This window comes from Lagopus muta, chromosome 20 (genome assembly GCF_023343835.1).
Source record: "Lagopus muta isolate bLagMut1 chromosome 20, bLagMut1 primary, whole genome shotgun sequence".
NCBI classification, from domain to species: Eukaryota; Metazoa; Chordata; class Aves; order Galliformes; family Phasianidae; genus Lagopus; species Lagopus muta.
In genome coordinates, this window is record NC_064452.1 from 9,472,379 (window position 1) to 9,481,175 (window position 8,797).

The 8,797-nt window shown below is 50.8% G+C and overlaps 1 protein-coding gene and 1 non-coding gene across 2 annotated transcripts; both read left to right on the forward strand.

Moving 5' to 3' along the window:
- The first annotated feature begins 3,488 nt into the window (after positions 1–3,488).
- Positions 3,489–3,571, forward strand: TRNAS-UGA (transfer RNA serine (anticodon UGA)). Its single transcript has one exon. It is a non-coding gene; the product is annotated as a tRNA-Ser (tRNA).
- A 3,054-nt stretch (positions 3,572–6,625) lies between these two features.
- Positions 6,626–8,423, forward strand: LOC125703104 (C-C motif chemokine 5-like). The gene is made up of 3 exons (XM_048967143.1): positions 6,626–6,844; positions 7,324–7,435; positions 7,823–8,423. The coding sequence occupies exons 1-3, from the start codon at positions 6,769–6,771 to the stop codon at positions 7,908–7,910; spliced, it is 276 nt and encodes a 91-aa protein (XP_048823100.1). The 5' UTR covers positions 6,626–6,768; the 3' UTR covers positions 7,911–8,423.
- The last annotated feature ends 374 nt before the right edge of the window (positions 8,424–8,797 follow it).

The window sequence follows — 8,797 nt, forward strand, 5'->3', positions numbered from 1 at the left end:
GGGGCGTCATTGCCTCAGCCAGTCCCCCACTGCCCCTATTGTACAAATCTTCTTCCTTGCACCCAATTTAAATCTCCCCTATTTTAATTGGAAGCCATTCCCCTTATCCTGTCACAACAGACCCTGATAAAGAGTTTGTCCTCTTCTATCTCACAGCCCCACTGTAGACACTGCAAAGTTGCTCTCAGGTCTCTCTCTTCCCCTGTTTGGTACGCCTCTGATTTTCTTGCAAGCCCTTTCAGCACCCATTTTTATTGCAGAGACACGTTTATATATTAAAATACATATTATGTATTAAAATATTTTCAATTTGTAAACTCCAATATACATAAACTCCAAGTGAACCACCATTCCTGAAGGTTAACAAGCTTAACTCAGGTTAAGAACTCAATTCAGGCACAAATTCATACCTAAGCTTTGTTCTTCACGTGCCAAAGACTGATTGTTCCTGCATTTCAAACAGTGAATTTATTTACCTACTACTTAGAGCCAAGAGCCCATCGAAGCCTGACCTTCTGAAGGGCATTGTGACATCGAGGAAACCAAACCACTGGTGCAGAAAACCTCAGATCCAAGAGAAGCACAGCAGAGCTTATAGAGGAATGGAGTGAGCAGGATGAAACAGAACAGGTAACAAGTGATAGGCTGCTGGCACAGAAATTCTTACTTAAGCAGAGGAGGGAAAGTTCCCAGTGGTTTAGAAGTGACATTTAATCAAAAACCATTTGTCCAGCTTTCAATGAACCATAGAATTATTCAAGATGGAGAAGACCTCTGCTATCATCCAGTGAACCCCAGCCCACCCCACCATGCCCACTGCCCACGTCCCCCAGTGCCACATCTGCACAGCTCCACAACTCCTCCATGGACAGTGACCCCAGCGCTCCCTGTGCGGCTGTGTCACTGCAGCACTGCTCTTTCTGAGAAGAAACTTTTCCTAATATCTGAATAGAAAAAGTATATATTTGTGAATATAAAGGTTGCAGTGCTAAAAAATAAACTTAAATCTCTTTGGAGAAGGGCATCTAGTGCTCAAAGCCAAATGTGGCACTGAGAATTGGCCACTGGATCGTTGAGGGTAAAGCCAGTGATGGGGATACTCTGCATGGGTCCTGCAGAGGTCCAGCTATCTGGAAAAGCTTTTATGGACACAAGAGGTCAGGACAGGCTGCTTCTGGCTGCACTCTGAGCGATAAGAGTCGAAACCCAGAGGGGTGAAATCAAGCAAGTTAAAACCTAAGTGTCTGTGGGATGTGGGGGTACTACAGCTCTCCTACCTGTGACGGTTCCCTTGGCTCCTGCACACCCATCCATGGAAAGATCTCAACCTGAATGGCCCAAACGAGTCCCTCCCAGCAGCCAACACAACCCTTCCATAGGAGCAACGCTTCTTTTCTAGAGCTTGTCCTTCCCATTTTCCCATGGCCCCAACAGCACTTAACCACATGAAGTACTGCTGGGACTATTGGTGCTCACTGGATCAAGGTATGATCACAACAGCTCGTGTTCACCTTTTGCCAGGTAGTGGGATGCACCATGAGCAGTGACTGCAGTCAGCAGCTGTGCCCAGCAGAGCCAGCGCTGGAGAGAAGCTGTCACTGTTTTCTGTAGCTTGAAAGATAAAAGCAGAGTTGGAGCATTTCTCTGAATAGACAAAGTCTGTCTCATAAGTGCTGCTTTTGTTGTGGTTTTTTCTCTTTCCTTCCTTTTTTTTTTTTTTTTTTTGTGTGTGTGTGTGTGTCTGTGTGGTTTTCTGTGTTGTGCAATATTAAATAGTGCCATTTGTTACATGAGAAGAGCTGTCATTTCTCCTCTTGTATTTTTCTACAAACACATCCTGTTCTTCTTAATAGGCAATATTGTTTTGTCTGTAAATATTCCATTGAAATGTAAACAGGTATTCGCTGACAATGACACAAGATACAATAAGAAAAAGGCATCAAAAATGAATCTCTTGAGCTGCATTGTGGGAATTCTGAGCAGTGTGACAAAAGCCTGAGTACAGCCAGGCTGCAACAGCCAGGTGAGGAAATCTCTCTGAACCCAGATATTGTCCAGACCACACTTCCATCCTTCTCGCCCCCTTTGGACAACCTACAGGAGGCTGTGGATGCCCCATCCCTGCAGGCATTCAAGGCCAGGCTGGATGTGGCTCTGGGCAGCCTGGGCTGCTGGTTGGCGACCTGCACACAGCAGGGGGTTGGAACTGATGAGCACTGTGCTCCTTTTCAACCCAGGCCATTCTATGATTCTACTGTTCTATGATTCTGTGATTCAGACATTTCCTGCAAGCTCCTCTGTTTGGACACCAGTGCTCTCCAAGCCTGTCTGCTGCTGCTGCTCTGGTTCTCTCCATGTCCCTGTTGGGATATGGAGTCCCCATATCCTTTCTACACACACAACGGGCACCACGATGTGTCTGTGTGTTCAGGTTCCTGCATTTGTCACCTGAAGGTATTTGAACCCCCACCCTGAAATGAAGCCTCTCTCCAGCAGAGCTTTTTGGATACGAAATGAACTTCATGCTCAAAGAGTGTAGAACACACAGACCTCATCTGTACTAACTGTACCCATCAGGACATGCAGCTTTCCAGATCTGAAGACTTTTCTCTCTTGTGTCTTACTTTAGCTCATGGATGTCCAACCCTTTGGCTTGCACGGACCATACTGAGTGAAGAGGAGTTGTCCCAGACTGCATATATGTGGGTTATTCCAAAATTGATGCCTTCAATTTATCTCTATGGAAACTACAACTAATACAATGAGCACAGTAACACTGGTAGAGCTAATTCCCAGCCACAAAACACTATTTTTCAACACAGCCACCACCATTAGCTACACATTTCACCAGCAGTGAGCAAAAGCCTGCACGCTATGCTCTTTAAAATCTGCTTGGCCATCTGGAAAATGGCTTGTCTTTCGTGTAAGTGCTGAAGCACACCACCCACTCCTCATTGTGCTCACATGCGCTGGTTGGTCTCATCAACATCCAACAAGCATCATTGACTGTCAGTGGGTGCCACTGTTTCTGCATGGAGGAGTTCAGTGACACACTTTGCTCCATCCACCCTTCTGTGTCAGACACCGTTCTGTCAGACTGCCCCTCTGCTGCCATCTGTCACACAGCAGCAGCACAAAATGGGGCGCTGGTGGGAAGGTTCAACCTCTACTGCTGTACCACCAGCATCCACCTCTGATGTCGTGGGCTGACACCATAAAAAAGGAGGCACATTTTTTCCATTCACAGGACTGTGTTCAGCCAACATATCAAAGTGCACGCCATTATTTGACACCATGTGAGCCCTCCCATGCCCCGCTCTCAGCCCATGCAGTGTCCATCACACACCGATGTTTGGCCATTGCTGAGTGTTGGTGTGTGCCTGGGGCCTCTCCCTTGTCACTGCAGCAGGAGAGTCAGGAGAGGGTCTGATGTCCCCTGGGGCCAGGTGACAGCCCAGGGCACCCCCCTGCTGGGCCTTTGCACATCAGCTGTGATGGCCGAGTGGTGAAGGTGTTGGACTTGAAATCCAATGGGGTTTTCCCTGCGCAGGTTCAAATCCTGCTCACAGCGGGAGTTTTTACTGACAGCCCCTGTCCTCCTGTCCCCAGGAGGGACAGACAGACACACATCCTCACCGAGGGCACCCTGCTGTCCCCATCTGCTCCTGACCCTCATCTTTTGTTGGCCTCTTCCCCTTCGGGATGGCCAAAATGGCCAAGTACCTGCATCTCTCTTGCCTCAAGATGAACACACACAGCTGCAGCACCCTGCTGCCTACAAAGCACTGCTTCCTGCTGCCAGGACAGCGCAGATTTCTGCTGGAGGGTGCAGCCTGATGGCAGTGAGGAAGAGGAATGGATTGCCACTGGTCCTCAAGATTTACCCTGCCCTGTCTGCCCACACGGATCTGCCCAGAGAAGTCTGTGACCTGTGGTGGCTGTAAGGGCCTTTTCCCTAGCTGGGAATTGGACCCAGGCCATGAGAGTGATGAGTCCTGACCACTAAACCACCAGAGATGAAGTGGTGGTGGTGGACGTGGTGGTGGCCCCCAACCCGGTCCTGACAGGATGCAGGCATGTGGGCCCTGCAGACAAAGGGGAAGATTGGCTGGTGTGGCTTCCACCACCTTTCTGGGGGACGTTGCAGGAATGCCTGCTCCTTTCTGCATGCTGTGGCACTGGGCAGATCCTCTGAGCAAGAGGATTCTGTCTCTGTCAGATGTGGGAAGCAGGATCACGTTGTGCTGCTGATTGGTGCACCAGCGAAGACAGGTTTGGGAAAGGCAATGATGGGCAACTGTTCATGAAAATAACCAGCAGAGCCCTGGGGGCTCAGCATTGAGGTTCAGCTGCTGATGATGGAGAGGGGACCCCATCTGTGCTGCTGCAGCAAGGCTGAGGCAATGCACATCACACCGGACACAGGCAATGTGGCATCATGGACGCAACACACCCTGTGTCCCAGTACACAGCCAGCATGTCCCCAAGGCTGAGCGAAGCAGAACAACATGGCACAGACAATAATGCCAGCAGAGGTTTTTCCTGCTTGGGGGAAACAGGGCTGCGAGCCTCAGTGCTGTGAGCAGGACAGAGCCTGGAGTTCCAACCCTCCCAAGGATGGAGCTATGCTGAGCTGAGCTGCAGCTGTCAGGATATGCAGATGTCATGGTTTCGGTTGCCTCAACAAGCTCTACCAGAGCGTGGGCTATGGCAGTTCTGTGGTTGGGGCATGTCAATATCTCTCTGTGGTTTCCTAGATCTCTATCTGGAGCTGGCAGTCATTTTGTCAGAGGCAGTAACGGCTCCCAGAGCTCTGCTGGCAGGAGTGGGTTCACTTGCACGACCTATAGTGGGCATATGGCGTCTGTACTGGATGAGGACAGGGGGGTGGGTGATTGCCTGCCCTGAATGCAAGGGAAAGAGCCAGCGGTGTGCAGGGCAGTGTGTGTTGTGCATCTGTGAAGGTACAAATATTCATTTTCTACAAGAACAGCTCCTTGAAAGAAGTCCCAGTCCCAGGGTCAGCCTTTGTTTGGTGGATATGGGTCAGGACTGAGGGCAAAGTACAGTCACAATTGCAGAGAGGAGACAAAGCTGAGATGCACAGTCTTGCTTTGCACCCCTACATGGATCTATGGTGTAAGCAATAAATTCATAAGTAGGCCTCTCTGAAAGTAATGCCTCCTATTTATTGCCGTGGAAACAACAACTGATACAAAGATACAAAGTAACACTATTTGATGGAGCAAATTCTCTGGTACAAAACACTATTTTTGACATAGTTACCACCATTAGCTGTGCATTTTCACCAGTGATGAGCATGAACCTGCATGCTGTGCTGGAACAAATCTACACACATGGAGGCAACCCTTTGTTTCACAGTTGCTATGAAAGCATTACTGCTAGGAAAACTTTGTCCATGCAGTGCAACTTTCACTGTGCTCACATGCACTGGTTGGTCTCCATCAGCATCCAACAAGCATCAATGAATGTCAGTGGGTGCCACTGTTTCTGCATGGAGGAGTTCAGTGACACACTTTGCTCCATCCACCCTTCTGTGTCAGACACCGTTCTGTCAGACTGCCCCTCTGCTGCCATCTGTCACACAGCAGCAGCACAAAATGGGGCACTGGTGAGAAGGTTCAACCCCTACTGCTGTGCCGCCAGCATCCACCTCTGATGTCGTGGGCTGACACCATAAAACAGAAGGCATTACTTTCGAAGCAGCCCTCAGAAAGAGTCAGAACAATTCGCTAATTGCAATATTAAACTTGGAGTCCCCCCTCCAACTTCACAAGAGTGGTTTGGGAAAGTTCCTGCAGCACTGCTTGTTCTCCCCTCCCATGGAGACGTGGTGGTGGAGGGGATGCTGCCACAGGAGCAGAGCAGCAGCTCCTGCCACTTCCCACATCGTGACAGAGGGGCTGTGGGAAGCCACAAAACTGCAGGGAAAGGAGCTCATGGTGCCTCGTGAGCTGGACATGACTGAGCAACCGCAGCTGTGAGCTGGCAAACGTGGTGCTGCTGAAGAGAAGAGGAGGTAAGAAAGGGGAAATGCTCCCTGTGCATCCCGGGGAGCCCATCACCTCGTGGCAAGGAGCCCCGTGACTGTGTGCATGCACATAGGTCGTGGTTCTGGCACAAGAGGAGCTCCTGGGCTCAGCCTCCTGCATCCCACCCTGTGCTGAGTTGGCTCCACATCTCTGTCACAAGATGGTACTCAGAGCATCTAGGTGGGCTTCCCAGGGAAAGCCCTTCTTGGCTGTGCCCAGACCCACCACGGAACCCAGGGCTCTCTGGCTGCTCCCGAGCCATTTTGAAGGACTGAGCACCTTTGTCCTCAAGGCTTAGGACCTTGGCATGAGATGGAGTTAGCATCCTCCTGGTCTGTGCTGAGATGCAGGGGATTGCTGGTACCTTGGTGAAGTTAAGTGTGAACCCGAGGCTCAAAGACTGCTTCACATCCTGTCTTGATCAGTGTCGCCCCTGGTTGGGTGCTGATCTGTTCAGACTTACCCCACCTCACACAGCGGCTATTTTGGTATTTCCTAAACCTGTTTCTTCCTTTTTTTTTTTTTTCTTTTTTTTTTTTTCAGCCTTTCTGAGGCAAAGGTGCCGTGACATCAGTTACACTTTGGAAACCCTAAAATTTCCCCTTGAAATCTGACTGGCCACCAGCCTGATAAAAAGCGAGGAGCATCCCAGCCACTCCACACCACGCCTGGGAGGATTCTGCTCTGCTCCTGCCTCTGCAGCTCAGCTCTGCCCATGATGACCGCTGTAGCTGTGCCTTTCTCCATCCTCCTGATTGCTGCCCTCTTCCCTCAGACCTCTTCATCTCCATGTGAGTACAGCATTGCTCCTCTCTTCTCTCCTGACGTGGGAGTTTTTCACTTTGGCGGGCAGTTATATTGAAACAGATGGAAACAACAAGGTTCAAAGGTTGGAAGATTTTCATGCTTTCTTTGGACAGGTTTTCCTTTCTTTCTCCTTTTCTCCCAGGGAGGCAATGATAAATTTTACCTTGCAAGCATTGAAGTTTTCAGGATTCATACCTCCAGTGTTGCTGGGCTTTAGGGCTGGTCCTAGGATGAGTGAGGGGACTTTCTTCACCAGCACTGAGGAAAAGAAGACTGCAAAAGCTCTACTAAGACACCCCCAGCAGTGACCTCCATTACTCTTTGGTGCTCACACCCATTTATTGATGACTTTCTGGGGAGATTGAATGAGAGTAGCTGCCTAAGGGATGGCTGTCCATGCTGCTATGGGCAGCACATTGTGGTGGACTCATGATGGACTCATATCGGCCTTCTTCTCTTCCAGTTGGGGCTGACACAACTGTGTGCTGCTTCAGCTATAGAGTACGGAAGCTGCCCCAGAATCATGTGAAGGAGTATTTCTACACCAGCAGCAAGTGCCCACAGCCAGCAGTTGTGTAAGTACCAGATCCAGCTCTGGGCTCAAGGGGAGAATTGCTTTTCACTGGGAACAAGGGGCTGGTGGTGTGAGGGACGGTGCCTGGAGCCAGGGGAAGGGGCAGCCACCACAGGTCCCACATGCAGCGTGGGCTCTCATTCTCTTCAGTTGAGAAATGAGCCCACCCTGGTGCCTGGGACAAGGCTTGGGAAGGATGTTCCGTGAAGACAGCTTGTAGCATGCAGGTTCTCCCAGGGTCCCTGAGCTCTCTGTGGTGCCTGGGTTCCTCTGGAGCTTGGGGATTTGTGGGAGGGTAAGTGACCTCTGTGGAAGCCAATGCTGGTCACAGAACAGGATGGTGGGTGCCGACAGCTGGCTCTGGGGCTGACACCCCCCTGCTCCACAGGTTCACCACCAGGAAGGGGAGGCAGGTCTGCGCGAACCCTGACGCCCGGTGGGTGAAGGAATACATCAACTTCCTGGAGCTGCAGTGAGCACCAGGACCCGAGGTGTCTGCCCTGGAGAGCCCTGCCAGTCTGTGCAGCAAAGTCATGGCGTGGTCCTAGAAACCCCACTGCTGAGCACCAGGGCCAACAGACACCCCAGGGTCCCTGAGCTTCTTTTTGTCTTGCAACAGCATCATCTGTACTATACAATTTAGCCACCCTACCATGCAGCTGAGGTGCTGGGGACGTGCCTCTTGGCCTTTCAGGTCTGCTTGGTGCAGGCTGCTGTGCAAATGTCGTCTCCTCCTGTGCCTCTGCTGCTGGAGCAGGAGGGGACCTTACCCTAAGAGCCACCTGTGGGATGCAGTCTGTCAGAACGAGGTGTGTGTGCTGTCACATAATGCAGGCTGACCTCCAGGCCAGCTGGCTGTGTCTTGCTGTGCTGCAGGAGCTGTGAATGAGATGCTGTGAAGGAGATCCTTCCCTAAGGGAGGAAACAGTACACTGGATATTTATGGGATGCTCATTCTGGAACCACACTTGTGCTCAAAACGCTGTGTCTTGCTGGTCCCAAAGAATAAAGTTTTCTATCTCTGTGTCTAAGCTCTGGCTGCATCCCCTCCCACCAGCCCCCAGGAAGGGCAGCCTGTTCTGCTACACTTCCTCAGGAGTTGCCCTGAAGTTCCTGGAGGAGCTGGGCACCGGGTTTTCCTTTCTGGTGACACAATAAAAGGGGTCAGATTTGAATGGGAAATGCTTCACGCAAAGAGCACTGAGGCCCTGGCACTGCCCAGAGCTCTGGGTTCTCCATCTCTTGAGGTGCCCCACGCCAGGCCAAGAAGCAGCAATGGATGCTATAAGCCCCCATTTTAGGAGGTTTAGGAGGAAGGTTTTGTGAGCAATGCAGAGCCGCCAGCATATGGCCATGCCTCCAG

Excerpts from the sequence above, each read along its gene's own strand:
- LOC125703104 (XM_048967143.1), top strand. The coding sequence starts at position 6,769 with ATGATGACCGCTGTAGCTGTGCCTTTCTCCATCCTCCTGATTGCTGCC. Across the intron at positions 6,845-7,323 it reads TCAGACCTCTTCATCTCCAT|TTGGGGCTGACACAACTGTG; the intron begins GTGAGTACAGCA and ends CTTCTCTTCCAG. Across the intron at positions 7,436-7,822 it reads TGCCCACAGCCAGCAGTTGT|GTTCACCACCAGGAAGGGGA; the intron begins GTAAGTACCAGA and ends CCTGCTCCACAG.